Consider the following 15,491-nt stretch of genomic DNA (forward strand, 5'->3'; position numbering starts at 1 on the left):
GTGTGTTCCTGGGATCCCTCCCAGAGCCCTTGAGTACTTACCTGCATGATGGCCTGGTGACCGGATGGAGAGCAGACAATGCAACAGGAGAGGAGTCATGCTTTGGGCCAAGGAGACCTGACTTAGATAGGGTCCTGGCTCAGTGGCTTCCATGCTGTGTGACCTTGAGCAAGTGACTTTCTCTCTCTGAGCCAAGAAGAAATGAGCTCTGCTTTCTGGGATCAGTCATCCAGGCCCCGCCTTTTCTGTTGAGGTTCCTAGACATCTTTCAATGTTCAGCATCAAGGGTACCTCTGGGAAAGCCACCCCACCCCCATCTGGGGAGTCAGGTTCTCTCCTTCCCCTGGACTTATCCTGTTCTGCCTATGTCGATAGCACGATGACATTGTCTGTTTAGATGTCTGTCCCCCTCTCCCACTAGACTGGAGCCCTTTGTGGGCAGGACTGAAACTTTGTTCATTTCTGCATCTGTCACGTGCAGCATGAGGACAGGCGCACCACAGGTATGGTAGTGATATCGAGTGAGTTGGGTCGAGACTGGGTTGATTTCTCTTCTCAAGGATCTCTGGGACAAACTTGCCATCCACTGAGTTCAGAGAGCCCTGAACTCGTCCAGCACTCCCGGCCCTCCCCTTCCTCTTCAACGATGCTGTCCAGAGTGGAACAGTATCATCAGCGGTGACCCCTAACTTACCACGCGCCAGGCACGGTGCTGAACACTCACCTGAGTTATCTTATCTAATCCTCAAGGCCACACCGTGCTTCGATTTTAAGCCCACTTTAGACACAAACATACTGAGGCTCAGAGAAGTCCAGTGACTTGCCTGAGGTCACACAACTCATAAGGGGCAAAACCCAGTGGTATGTTGGTCCATGCTTAACAACTGGCTCTCAAAACTGGCTCTCAAAAAGCCTGGATTTGAGGTGTTTGCCTCTTTCTGTGGTGCTCATACTCCCACAGAATTTCAAGCCCCCAACATGACATCCCTGAACTTGAACTTGGGAAGACGTGCTCACAATTGGCTCTTGTGGGTGGGGACGAGCCAGCTTCAGCACACTGTGGGGCAAAGCTGAGATTCAAACCCAGACCAATTAGCATTCAAGATTCCTAAGATTTGGTATTCAGTGAAAAAAAGCAAGGTGTATATATACATCCACACAAAAGAATATACGTGTACGTATATACGCATTATGTTTGTGCGGGTGTGTTTGCTTGTGTGTGTGGATCTTGAAGGATTTGCTAGAAACTGATAACACCCTTGTGTGTTTTTTTTTTCCAGGGAGGGGAACCGTGTGGCTGGGAGATGGCAGGGGTGGGGGCTGGGGAGAGGTTTACTCGGGGTGTCCTTTCTACTTTTTGAATTTTGAACCATGCGAGTGTATTAACTATTAAAAAAAAATGAACAAACAAACAACAAATCCCGACAGCCAACCTACTGCGGACGGATGCTGGGCCTGTAGCTCTTTGCGAGGCTGGTGGCCGGTCTGCGGGCCAGGAGCTGGGCGGGGCGTGCTGAGTGGCTTGGTTGGGGCTGGTGTTTTGGCAGAGGGGGACAGATAGGGAGGCCCCGTCTTCCCACAGCATGAGGAACTTAGCTTTCAATTCTCATCCATGCGGTTTGGTCACTGAGACTATGGCACTGCACCGTAAACTCAATTAGAAATTTAACAAACCTTATAAATCCTCCCCAGCCTGAGCCTTGTAAATCTCCAGAGCAGGGCCAGCTTAGCACTTATCCATCTCTGGCTTAATGACCTCCCCAGCCCGGGCCCGAGAGTGATTCAGGGCCAGTGACAGGTCTAATTAGTGAGCACAAAGTGTAGCCGCGGGCAGGCCGGCAAGGTGAGGAGGAAGAGGGAGCCTGGTCCTTGCCCGGGGGCATTAGGGAAGTGAGTCCTGACCCTCCCTTGCCCAGTCTGGACCTCGTGGCTCTGGCACACAGGAGGAGAGGCAGGGGAGGGGTGGCAGGTGCCTGACTGACTTTCATAGTTCATGTCGCCCTGCTGGTGGTGAGTCTCACTCGGGGATGGCTGTTGAAGGCACGCCACTGGTACCGAGATTGCGTCGAGGGCCACGTGGGAGCCAAGAAGTCTCCTAGCCAGGCAAATCTGTGGGCAGATTTGAGGCTGTGTTGATAGCCAGTGTGGTGGGTGTGGGAGAGTTTCGAGGGTGGGTTCTGATCCTCCAGTGCCTCGGGGAATTATATTCCAGAGCAATTCATGTGAGATCACAGGGAGTCCAGACGGCCCCATTTTTAAGAGTGAAGGGTTCAGCTTTAGTGAGAAGATAGCTGACTATCCTTGTGAGGTAGTGAGCTCCTCGTCAGTGGATAGACAGCCCAGGATCCTCTGCTATTTTTTTTTTTTTTTTTAAGAGTTCAGCTTTTTATTGAACAGGTTACGGGAGAGGTGTGGTCCAAAAGACCAAAACGTGTGTCATCACCAGACTCGTCCGATTCTTCTTTCTTTGCTTCCACTTTCTTCTCCGCAGGGGCAGCCCCGGAGGGGGGAGCGGGATCTCCTGCTGGGGTGGCTCCTCCAGCCCCTACCTCGCAGATGAGGCTCCAGATGTTGACTTTGGCCAGGGCCTTTGCAAACGAGTTCCTCCAGAAAGGTCCCACATTTACACCCGCTGCTTTAAGGAGGGCATTGGTCTTATCCTCTGTGACTGTGACCTCATCGTTGTGCAGGATGAGGGCTAGGCCTGAGTAGATGCAGGCAGGCAAGCTCTGAGCCGGAGACCTTGGTGCCGGGGAGTGCTGAGCGGGCTCTCCTGGGCGGGTGCTCCTCGCTGGTGGATAAAGCGAGGGCCCCACCCCAACGCGACCTTAGCTTCCTTGGAAGGACCGAGCACCTCAGCGGCAGCTGGGAAGAAGGGCCAGGATCCTCCACTATTAACCCCAGCTGTGTGTCGGGCCTTTTATACATCATCTGATGTGATCTTCAGGCCCCCATCTTACAGGTGAGGAAACTGATGTTCAGGGAGGTTATGCGACATGTGCCAGGTCATTCCGAACCAGGATTTGGATGCTGGCCTGCCTGGCTTCAGAACCCGTGGCCCCTGGCTCCCCCTCCACACTTCTCTCTATCTCTGCTGAAGATGCGCCCTTCAGGCTGGGCACAAAATGATTAAAGGCCCCACAGCCAAGAGCCACGATCTCCTGGCCACAGGGGCTGCCTTCGACAGGCTGTTGCACCGTGTTCCGCGCCAGGGTGGGAAGACGTGGGTCCTCTCTCTCTGCAGTCTTTCCCTCCTCTCCTGCACTCATTCTGAGGCCTCATTTTCCTGTCTTCTCCCAGCCTCCCTCTGGCCTCTCTCTGGCCCTGATCCCAGCTCCCACTGGGTTATTCGCCAGGAATTTGGGGGTGGGGTAGGTCTCAGCTCCCCCTCCTACCAGTCACCTCCACTGCTTGGATGTAGGAGGCAGAGCTGATAAGGCTGCCTGGGGAGATGGATGCCGGCTCTGGTCCCCGCCGGCCCTCTGACCCCCTCCCTGCCCTCGACCCCCCCGGAGCAGTCACCAGGAGGAGGCCCGGGTAATTGGTTCCATCCAAGACTCATCCTCAGTGGCGCGAAAGGGAAAGTTATAAATATTTTTACCTATAACTCATGACGAATAAAATTTTAATTACACTGAAAAATTTAAATTTCATAAGAAATAAATATTAATCCTGGAGAGTGACTTCTGTGGGAAGTTAACTTTCAAATGTCGTCAATCTGCAGGTGCCTGGGGTCTGGGGGGGGGGAGGAGGAGGCCCCCAGTTCTGGCTCCTGGTTTGGAGTGGGGGGTCTCCCCTCCTGAGACTGAGGGTTCAAAGACTCAGATCTCCACCCAGGGAAGAGTCCGCCCTCAGCTCGCTCCCTCTCTCCGATGATAATTGCTTACCTACCACGTCGAGAGATTTTTCTGGGTGCAGCGAAACTGCGGGAAAGGACACACATTGTTCTTGCCCCGGGTCACGTGGAGGCAGACGTTAAATGAATAATCACCAGCTACAGCCCCGTCGGTACCCCTCTGCTGGGCACAAATCCCTGCTTGGTTTTATTATTATTGTTATTTTACTTTTGAAAAATTCAAGGCTAACACACACCTAGAAAGATGCATAACAAACACATAAGCATGCAGGGCAGGGAGGAGTGACAGCGTAGGGGAAGGCATGTGGCCCGGGTCAAGGAAGCTAGCGTGGGCTCCCACACTAGACGCTTGAGGGAGGGAGAGGCCCTGCCTTGAGGACCTTCACAGACCATTTGATGGATGGCTCCGGCTGCCTGGCCAGGGAGAGGGTGTTTGGGGGTAAGGTGGCCTAATATTAGTAACAACATCTCAATACATACTGGCGGTTTATCATGTGCCAGGCGTGATTCTAGGCCCTTGATGGGTATTAGCTCATTTCACCCTGACAGAACCCCACAAGGAGAAAACAGAAACACAGAGAGGTTAATTAACAAGTCCAAAGTCACATAGCTGGTGGAAGGCATGGCCGGGTTACGCTTGAGTCCCCTGGCTTAGAGACCTCTCTGAGTTTCTCTGAAGTGGGACAGCCCAGGTCTTGGCCACAGGTGCCTGGCTTCCAGTGCCCTCGGGAACCTCTACAAACGCGCTCGTGTTTCACATCTGCTGTGTGGCCTCAGTCAAGCCTCTCAGCCTCTCTGAGTTTCACGTTCCTCTTTCGAGACCCAAGGATTAAAAATCCCCACTCTGTGCCTCCGCGGGTTTGTACGGGGCTGGAAAGTGGTGTTGTAATTCTGGTCACAGTGACAAAGCTGATTCTAGCCGTGAGCCACTCTGGCCCGTGTGCTGGTCGGGATACTGCAAGCCACCTCCCTGTGAGGCAGGCCTTATTCCCATCTGATGCTGGGGACACTGACATCTCAGGAGGAGCCTGAGGAGGGCGAGGTGATTAGAGAAGCTGCCTGTGGGCAGTGGTGGGGGTGGTGGGGTATTGTTCCAGGCAAGGGAGTTGAGGGCAGGATTTGGGACCTGCTCCAGGAGGGCTCTGACATGAGCAGAGGCAAGGAGAACGATGTGTGCATGTTGTGTTGGGGGAAGGGGAGGGCAGGCTGGGTTCTGAGCTGCCCACCTCAGCTGCTTCCCCATTCCACAGATGCTAAAGTTGAGGCCACCCTGAGCTGGGGCTACGGAGCTGGGTCTGGGTCTGGGTTGCACCTGGGTAGAGGAGGGGGGCAGTGGGGGTAGGATCTCGGACTTGGGCCTGGCAAGCAAAGTCCTTGGCTCTTGAACCCGAGACCAAGGCTGAAGGGGGTGGCTGGGCCTGGTGCCAGCTTGGGGCGGTGCAGTGGGGGCCTGAGGGCCTTGTCCTGCAGCCGTCAGTGATATGGTGGGCTAGAACCGCCATGGCTCACATGTGAGAGAGCCCAGAGGAGGCTGGGGCCCCGAGTCTAATTTGCCCCTTTATGACCCTCCATGGAGGTAGGTGACAGACACTTACAGCTCTCCAGGGACTAAACAGACCAGGTCCCCCTTAAGTATTGGGAAATACTCTGAGTCCTTATTTGGCTGGCCCGGGACCCCGAATGGGGGTACTTTAGGAGGGAGGTGGGGAATCCACCCTGTGTGGCAAAAACTCAGGAATGCTTCACCCTTTCCCCCAGGCCCAGACACACGTGTACAGATATTCACATATTCAGACATGGACGTGCACGCTGACACGCGTGTGCACATAGCTGTGTGTGCTCGCGCAGACACGCATACACACGGGTGCTGGTACACAGGCGCCCACACAACCACAGATAGATTCCCAGGTATCCGTGGATCTTCGGGTGCCCCCTCCCGACAGCATTCCGCTGATGGAATGCTGTAATATTTTTCTATTAAATGTTGCATTTGTTGTGCCTTTTAGTAGCTCCCCTCATTAAAAATGATATTATCCCCATAAATAAGCCGGCTCCTGAGAAGAGTGCCCGACTCCATTTCTCTTCCTAATTGAGACACTTAGCTTTGATTTGCTCGTTGGCACGTACCGAGCGGATTAATTTTCAATTAATGCTCATGGGCGGGTGGCTGCAGGCAGTGTGGGCTTGCAGCCCAGTGGCCTGGGAGCAGGGGCAGGTGGGAAGGAGCAGGGACAGGAGGACCCAGAGAGGGTGTCTTTATGTTTCCTGGCCGTGTGAAAGAGAGCACTGGGGACTCCCTGGAGCTTCGTGGTTTTGTTCTTTGTGGGAGAGTGGGCCCTGGAGGGCCCTCTCTGGTGGGAAGCACCTTCTTCTCTTACTAAGCGCTATGGGCTCAAAGTTTATGTCTCCTCCCCCCCAACCCCCTCCCACCCATTCCTATGTTGAAGCCCTAACTCCCCATGTGATGGTATTTGGAGATGGGTCCTGCTCATCCTCAGAGACCTACCCCTGGTCATTGACTTTCTAGGCAAATGCTGGGGAGGTGTTAGGGCTCCAAGGGTAAGTGGGTAGACAGGCCAGCTGACCTGGGTTCAAATCCTGGTTCTTCTGGTTAGCTCATGACCCGATCAGGTTATTCCATCTCCCTAGGCCTCAGTTTCCTCTGTAAACAAGGGTGATAATAAGAGTACTTCTTTCTTTTTTTTATTAAAAAAATTATTTATTTTTGAGAGAGACAGAGGCAGGGCATGAGCGGGAGAGGGGCAGAGAGAGAGGGAGACACAGAATCCGAAGCAGGCTCCAGGCTCTGAGCTGTCAGCACAGAGCCTGATGCGGGGCTCGAACTCATGATCTGCGAGATTGTGACCCGAGCGGAAGTCGGCCGCTCAACTGACTGAGCCACCGGGGCGCCCCAAGAGTACTTACTTCATAGGCGTTGTTAAAAAAAAAAATTTCGAGGGGCGCCTGGGTGGCGCAGTCGGTTAAGCGTCCGACTTCAGTCAGGTCACGATCTCGCGGTCCGTGAGTTCGAGCCCCGCGTCGGGCTCTGGGCTGATGGCTCAGAGCCTGGAGCCTGCTTCCGATTCTGTGTCTCCCTCTCTCTCTGCCCCTCCCCCGTTCATGCTCTGTCTCTCTCTGTCCCAAAAATAAATAAACGTTGAAAAAAAAAAATTAAAAAAAAAAAATTCGACCAAGTGAATTTGAGCATCTCATTGGCTCTGTTAAGTGATTCATGAATTAGGAAAGGATTGTTTCAGGCAAGGTCACCTGCACTTAGGTGGAAGAAGGGCAAAGGTTCTCATTAAGTGGATTACTTCATCTTTGGGGGGTAGAGAGGGCCTATGTATGTGGAGATTGCCTCCTTGGTGCTGATCACAAAATTCCCAACTGACTGGTTAAGCCTTACATTTCTGGGGGAGGCTGAAACCGCGATTATGTTAGATATTAAGCCCCAGGTTTGATGGCTTGGCCTATGTGATGCCATTTTAAGCCTGTGGTTTTCTTTTCCTCTTTTTTTTTTTTTTTAATTAAAGATTTTATTTTTAAGCAATCTCTACACCCAACATGGGGCTCGAACTCACAACCCCGAGATCAAGAGTCACATGCTCCACCGACTGAGCCAGCCAGGCGCCCCAAGCCTGTGGCTTTCTTTTCAACAGGGTGTTGTGCCAGTTAGATGAGAGAAAGCATTTATACTTGGCACTCAAAGTATGGTGCCTAGACTGGAAGCGTCGGTATCTCCTGGGTGCTTATTAGAAATGCAGAATCTCAGGCCCCACCCCAGACCCGCTGCACTCGAATCGGCATTTCAACACGATGCCCAGAGGTCCCTTGGTGCCCAGCCAAGTTTGAGAGGCTCCGATTTAGCATGACTCTTGGCACAAAGTAAGCACTTCCAAGTGGCAGTCGTCATGATTATTAGTCTAATAAGAATCCCTTACACGAAGGCAGATTCTGGTGCCGGAGAGAAGCCCTGGGGCTCACATTCTGGCTCTGTGGATGCGCAGTGGGTGCCCACTTCAGCTTTGGCACTGGCCTCACGGGTCTCCACCTGTAAACGCGGAGATCAGGACGCCACCTCCCGGAACAGATCGGAGAGCTCAATGAGATTAAGCAGAAGGTAGCTCCGGGAGTTGTGCAAGGTGATTCTGAGATTGCGAAGCTCCAAAAGCATTTTTGCGCATGTTTTATTTGCTCTTCCTTTGTCCTTTAATTTACTCTTCCATTGTTCGCATTTTAAACGTGAGCCATGGAGGCGTTTCAAACCAAGTGATGAGTCCAAGCTCATTTGGTGAGTCAGCCGCACAACTGGGTCTGGTCCCAGGACTGGTGGGCGTGAGCAGCGCCAGACCTCAGGGAGTTCCTAGAGCAGTGGGATCAGGCCATGGCCCCCCCCTCCAGCCACTGAAACCCTCCGGGTGCCTATCTCTCTCTGGATTGTGCTGTTGGCCGGTTTCTCCTTTTTTGTGTGTGTTGGGAGTGGAGGTGGCTGCAGATCGGGGAGGGTGGGTGACAGGAAAGATGGGGCAGCTCTGGGATCTGACGGTTAATTAAAATGTCCTCATGGGTGATCAATCCACAGTCAATGGCTTGAATCCACAATGACCCAGCTTCTTTCTGGCTGAGCACGTGGCCTTCCTGGTGGTGCTGGCAGGAGGCCCTGCTGTCTTCCTTCTGGTCCTTGGAGGCCCGGGACGGGATGTGCTGTCGATGCTGCCTCCAAAATATTCCCATCTTGTTTCCATAATAGCTTCTGTCACTGCTCTTGACAGGCCAGCCATTAAGTCTTTGGCAAAATTGTAAGAATTATTAACATATGAGGTTTTATATTATTTGACAGCTGTCGGCTCCTTTGGAATCCACATCACCCTGTCCCCTCTCTCCCCTCCCACCCTCTCCCTTGGCGTCACCCCTCTTGGCCCAGAAGGATGGGAGGGGCCTCCCAATCACTGGGGAACCAGGGGGAGACAAGCCCATGTCAAACTTCACTCACAATCGCTCCTGCGCATCTGTGGGATGTTCCCTGGGGTCTCGCACACCACATCTCTGGCCCTAACCTGGATCATTCCTCAGCATGGACCCTCCTCATCCACACCCCTGGCTTCGATGGCTTCAGTGACGACTCACCACCCTCTACTTACCTCCCAACTGTGCCCCAGACCCAAGTGCCTATCTGTTTCCTGGACATCTCCCTGATGCTTCAAAGACTCCATCCTGGCTCTGCCTCTTGAGTTTTCCATTTAGGTCCTTCCTCCACCATCCACCTGTCTTCTAGGCCAGAAATCCGAGGGTCACCCCAGTCTCTTCTGCCTCCCACACCCTCACAAGTCTCAGGTCTCCAAGCCCTGTCCATTCTGCTTCCTAAAGGCCTCTTGACTCTCCCCTCCCCTCCCTTTGCCCTTGTCTGGGTCTTGGCCTCTGCTCCTGGGCCACCATACCTGCTTCCTCGCTGGTCGGTGCCCAGACCCCTCGGGCTTTCCGGGTAGTGCATGCCTGCCCTGCTTCCAAAAGCCTGCAGCGTTTCCCTGGAGCCCTCCCTGCTTTTCAGGTCCCCTCTTGGTCGGTTGCTGAGGGGAGTTGCTGCATAAATGCCCCCGCTCCTACCCCTGTGGGTGGGATAATTGAGGTCCAGGGTCTACACAGGTCCCCGAGGTCACCAGAATGAAGCTCCACTGTAGTAACTGGCTTGCTGAAGGCACAAGTCTCATCTTCCTCCCTCCCCTGCCTCCCTCCCCAACTCCCCTGCTGGGTTTCTGGGATGCCTCCCAAAGAAACTGCTTGCACTCAAATCCTTGTCTCAGAGTTGGCTTCTAGGGAGCCCAAACCAAGACGGGACTCATGATTTGTCCATCCTGCACATCCCAGGGTGACCCTTGGGCTATGCACATCTGATTCTTTCTCTCCCTCCTTAAGATTACACGCTGTGGCTTTTATTCCTCCACACTGCTGCAGCGAAAGGAGGTCTTTGGAAACCTGAATGTATACAGCATTTGGGGACTGCTGCTTACGTTTCCAAAGCAGTTGCCACAGGCTTCAGATAGTATGCTTTTTTGGTGCCATCATTAGATAAAGTTATGCTTTTACACAGCTATTAAATAATACAGACATAGGGCCATCAGTGTTAAAGAGAACCACGTTCTCAAATATCAAAATAACATCACGAAGCTATCCTTACTAAAACTTGAGTTGGTTAGCACAAGAATTAACCAGGTAACGGAGATGGGCAAAATCGGTTCCTCCTAAATGCTAAACGTGGCATTTCAAATTAGTGTAGACATGGAGGCAGAGAATTAGTTAATCGTGGGGGGAAAACGCAGACACCTACTTCATGCAAATTCCCGATAGATAGAAATGTGAATATAAAAAAAATGAAATCATGAGAGATCTAGAGGAAACAAAGGTGATCATCTCCAGATGCGGTGGGCCTTCCCAGGGAGACAAGGGAAGAAGCCACAGGCAGGATGGTGAGAACCGCTGGGATGAACAAAGAATCCCGAAGTCAAAAAGCAGACCAGGTGGGAAACTCTACTGGCAGCATGCACTATAGAAGGAAAAGAAGAAATTGAGTAGGGTTTGGTCAAATCAATCTCCATTTTTTTTTGCTCCTGACACCTAGTTTAAAAAAAAAAAAGTCAGCCAAAGCTGGAACAAATCCTGGAAAGGTGAACCTTTGGTCGTCCGCTCATGAAAGCGCTTACCCTGGCGATCAGGAAGTTCTTCCTGGTGTTCACCCTGCATCCTTCTTGCTTCGGTGGGAGCTTTTCTATGCTTTAGGCCTCAGGGGAGAGGGAGGGCCTTTTCTTGAAGTGACTCCAGATACTGTGTGTGGTTCCCAGGGCGTCCAGGCCAAGAAGCTTCGGGAATTCATGCCTTGCCACATACCAGGTCTGGGAGGTTCCGGCTTCTTAGAAGTTCTCCTGGGTCTTCATCCTGGATCCAGAGCTGGCCTTCCCCTCATGCTGGCTTCCTCCCTGTCCCCATCTCCTTCCGGAGCCCACTGGGATCCTACCTGGAGCTTGTCCTGAGACCCATTCTGAACCGCATCTGGATCCCGGTCTCGAGCCATCTCTGACCCCCAGCGCACCCATCCGGGGCTGTGGCTGGAGCCCCCATGGCCAGATCCTGTCGGGCTGAGCTGCTGCTCTGAGCCAGGCCGGCTGTGCAGGGAACAGATGGGCTCCCCGTGGACGTGGCAGCGGCACAGAAGTTAATCCACTTTTATCTCGTTATGGTGACAGCCACCCTGTTAAATGGAATGGACTATCGATTCGGGGCTCACTTCCAGCCCGAGGATTTTCCATCACAGGCCTGAGTAGAATAGGAGAAAAGCAACACTTATTAACTCGGATGCCAGTCAGGGGAGCTGGGGGTGGGGGGGGGGTAGGGGCTGGGCAGGCACAGGCGCGAGGGGCGCCGGGGATCGGGGCTCAGACTTGGGGTGTGGGGGAGCCCCTCCTCGCCTCCTCCCTCAAGGAGGACGGGGAGACGAGGGACGGGTGTGTGCATGCACACGTGTAATGCTGATACGTACACGCACGCACGTGCAACACTGACACACATATGCACCCGCCGTGGACACATGCCTGCACACGTACCCATCATCGACACACATATAGTCCAAGTGTTGACACACAGAAATGCACAGTCCTGACTTACATAAATAAACACTCCCTGCCGACACACATATGCACAACCCTGGCACAGGCTTCCGCGATGCTGGTAGATACACATCGGTACGCATGCTGACACATATTCTGATACATTCTTTTTTTTTTTAATTTTTTTTTAAACATTTATTTATTTTTGAGAAGAGAGAGAGGGAGACACAGAATCTGAAACAGGCTCCAGCCTCCGAGCGGTCAGCACAGAGACCGACGCGGGGCTCGAACTCACAGACCGCGAGATCATGACCTGAGCTGAAGTCGGCCGCTTTACCGACTGAGCCACCCAGGTGCCCCAATACATTCTTTAAAAAAAAAATGTTTTTAATGTTTATTTTTTTGAGAGAGACAGAGACAGAGCTTGAGCGGGGGAGGGGCAGAGAGAGAGGGAGACACGGAATCTGAAGCAGGCTCCAGGCCCTGAGCTGTCAGCCCAGAGCCCGACGCGGGGCTTGAACCATGAGCGGAAGCAAGTGGCTTCCCATGAACGCGGGGCTTGAACCCACGAATGGAAGCGAGATCATGACCTGAACGGAAGTCAGTGGCTTAACCGACTGAGCCCCCCAAGTGCCCCTATACTGATACATTCTTGCTCATGGTGTTGACACACGCCTAACACTGATACACACACAAACGCTGGCTCGCTGACCCACATTCTACAGACACACCTACTACCAACCAGCAGTCACATCCAAGGGACACATACGTGCCCTGCTGGTAGCCTAATACAGACAGAAACACAGTGGCGGTGCTGGCGTAAATATCGTCTCCCACTGACACACAAATTAACGACGCACATGTATATGACACGTATACACCTATACACAATATTCACACATACACACACTCACACTCATGAGTTCGCTGACGGTTCCCTTTGTTGAGGCTCCTGGGCATTATGGAACACTTTTCCAGCTATTGTTTTGATCAGGTGCTGGGCTGAACGGTAGAGTGAGACCTGGTGCCCGCCCTCAAGCAGCTTTGCCTGGAGCGGGGAGATGTACCCACAAACAGACCACACAACACCCATAGTAATTACAGCTGCCTCATATATTGTACTTGTATATGGCCCTTACCGTGGTAAGTACTTTACATGTATAAACTTAAAGTGTTTATAACAGCCTTTGGAGGTAAGTACTATTATTAGCTTCAGTTTATGAGGGACTTGGGCACAGAGAGGCTAAGTGACATGCCCGAGGTCACACAGCTCTGGAGCAGTAGAGCTGGGATTTGAACTCAGGCCATCAGGCTCTCAAGCATGTGTAACCTGTGTGTGTGTGTTGTTTCCTTGCATCCGAATCTGACCAGAAAAAAGCCCCCCAGACCAAAACATGGGCCACCCTCATCGTAGACCCAGACCTATCTGCACACAGACACATACCCACGGTACCATCATGGCCCATTTGGAATGACCTGCACCCACCTCCTGGGAAGGCTGCGTGCAGGGAGGGTGCAGGCCGAGGACCTCACAGTGGCCTGCCTCTGCGGGGAGGGGCAGTTCATGTTGGAAAAGGCCCTGGAGAGGAGGGGTGTGGGGCTGTGGGGTGGCGTGGGGGTGTGCTTTTCCAGCTGTCTTGTCTCCGGTCTGTTGTCCCGGGGCCTCTTCCTCTACCTGTTTCCTAATTCCCTTTGCTGGCACTAGCAATGGCTGTTTTATGCAGCTGGGATCTCTCAGGACCAGGGCTGGAGCGGTGTGGGGTGGGGGCGGGGGCGGGGGCGGGGGCGGGGATGCTGCTAGGCGGCAGAACCGGTTTTCTCAAACGGGATGGGGAAGGTGAGTCACTAAGCAGTTCAGCTGTGAGCTGGGCCTGGAGGCCTTGCTCCTTGGGACAAGTTCTGGAAAGGTATTTTGGGCTGCAGCCAAGTGACCAGGAGCCTGGAGCTGCGCTGACCATGTGCAGTCCCTGTTTAGGACCGACTACTTTGGTTTGAGCCACCCCTCTGGGCAGGTCCCTTAGTCCTCAGTTTCCTCGTCTGAACCTAAGATTCACATGTTGAAGCCTTCTGGTGTGATGGTATTTGGAGGAGGGGGATTAGGTTCAGATGAGCTCATGAGGCCAGGAGCCCCATGATGGGGTCAGAGCCCTTTGTAAGAGGAGACGCTGTAAGGAGTCTTGCTCTTTTGGTGTCCCCCTCCCCCGTCCCCTCCCAGCATGCAGAGGAGGTCGTGTTAGCACACAGACAGATGGTGGCCGTCTACCAGCCAGGAAGAGGACTGTCACCAGTACCCCACCATGCTGGCCTCCAGCCACCAGACCTGTGGGAAGATAAATTTCTATTGCTTCAGCCCCCTCAGTCTGTGATATTTTGCTATGGAAGCCTGAGCTGACTATGACAGGGCTTCAGGGAGGTCTGCTGGCGAAGGCTGGTCTGAGGCCGGCACCGAGAGCTGGCTCTCTCAAGGACCACACTGCAGCCGGGGCTTGCCTTGTGTCTCCTTTCTTGCCCAACTGTCCCACCTCAGCCCAGCTGTCCCCCCACCTCAGCCCAGCTGTCCCCCCACCTCAGCCCAGCCGTCCCTCTAACTCAACCCAGCTCTATCTCAGCTCAGCTGTCCCCCCACTTCAGCCCAGCTGTCCCTCCCGACCTCAGGTCAGCTGTCCCCTCATCTCGGTCTAGCTGTTCCAACTGCTCTCCCAGTATAGGCCTAGCGATTCCCCAACGTTAGTCAAGATGACCTTCCCAGATCAACCCAGCTGCTTCCCAATACGAGCTTAGTTGTTCTTTCGCATCTGCTGTCTGTTCCCTTAGATCAGTCCAGATGTTTCCCATGTCACCCAGCTGTTGTACCTTATCAGACCAGTGGCTCTGCCCTCACATCAGGCCAGGTGCCCCACCCCATCTGCTCGGCCGTTCTCCCCCAACATCATCCCAGCTATTTCTCCTCGGGTCAGCCCAACTGTCCCCTTCCACTTCTGTCCCCCCACCTTTCCCTCGTCACATCAGCCCAGCCGTCCCCCTCCCCTCGCCCTCGCATCAACTGGTTCTCTCCTTATATCAGTTCAGTGGTTCTCTTTTCTGGGCACCTTCTCAGGGAGTGGAAGGGATATGTTGAGTTTCCCCAGGGCGGCTTCTCTGGTCTTGCTAGAGGGGTTCCCTATGGGGCTCCAACTTCCCTCACCCCATGGGAAGCAGGGGCAGGGCATGAGGCGTCTAATCCTGGGCTCATACCTACTCTTCATGAGAATGGAAAGGGTGGGGAGAAGGACGTACTTGAGACTGGAGGAAGTAGAACTCATGTATTCCCTACCTCCCCCCCATTGACAGGAGGGACCCCTACATCATCGCCAACCCCTCCCAGAGACGGGTGGGGTACCTGGCCTTACACCACCTCCAGAGAGGCAGGGGGAACCCCAGGCGTTCCACGGTCACCCCGGCTCCAGATAGGAGAGACACCCCCTCAATCATCCCCTTCCCCAGAGATGAGAACAACCTCTGGAATCATCTTCCCCACCCTAATCTGAACCCCTGGAGGAGAGAAGACAGATCCTGATTAAATATGCAAATTCAAACAGATGGTGGAGCCGTGATGGGCGGGCTGTCAGGGGAGCATGTCACCATGTGATGTGTGTGCCTTTGTGTAAATGTGTGTCTGTGCAATGAGTGTGGAGGACACTGCATGGGGGGGGGGAGTCTGGGAGGGCGGCGCCGCCTCTGGCCAAGGGCGCTGGATTGTGTGGGGTGGGGATTCCGCGGGAGGGGAAGAGAGTGCAATGACTTTCCACCGTGGGCCAGCCTGGGACCTCCCTGTCTCCAGCTCTCCAGGTCTCTCCAAACCAGGATGCTAATTCCACCAGGTCCAGGCTGGGACGGGAGGGGATTCGTCAGTATAATCTGCACCTGTATCTCTGCTCTTGCCATCGGCCAAACAATAAAAGACACAATATTTACACAACTTACTGGGGGAAGCAATATTGGGCCATTGATTTTGTGTCCCTCTGATTTTCACGGTCTAAACCTTAATGGTTTTTAAT

General features: G+C 53.5%; 1 protein-coding gene across 1 annotated transcript; it reads right to left on the reverse strand.

Moving 5' to 3' along the window:
- Nucleotides 1–2,355: 2,355 nt before the first annotated feature.
- On the reverse strand, nt 2,356–10,922 carry LOC123596781 (60S acidic ribosomal protein P1-like). Its single transcript, XM_045475091.1, has 2 exons — nt 10,866–10,922; nt 2,356–2,729 (listed from the first exon to the last, which is right to left on the reverse strand). Exons 1-2 carry the CDS (start codon nt 10,920–10,922, stop codon nt 2,379–2,381), a joined length of 408 nt encoding a protein of 135 aa, XP_045331047.1. The 3' UTR covers nt 2,356–2,378.
- Between the last annotated feature and the right edge of the window lie 4,569 nt (nt 10,923–15,491).

The sequence above is a fragment of the Leopardus geoffroyi genome, chromosome C1 (genome assembly GCF_018350155.1).
Source record: "Leopardus geoffroyi isolate Oge1 chromosome C1, O.geoffroyi_Oge1_pat1.0, whole genome shotgun sequence".
Lineage (NCBI taxonomy): Eukaryota > Metazoa > Chordata > Mammalia > Carnivora > Felidae > Leopardus > Leopardus geoffroyi.

Bases quoted from the DNA above. Each gene is read 5' to 3' on its own strand.
- LOC123596781 (XM_045475091.1), bottom strand. From the start codon at position 10,922: ATGGCTCGAGACCGGGATCCAGATGCGGTTCAGAATGGGTCTCAGGAC. The intron at 2,730-10,865 runs GTAGGATCCCAG...TCTCCGGCTCAG, and splicing joins GGTCTCAGGACAAGCTCCAG to AGCTTGCCTGCCTGCATCTA.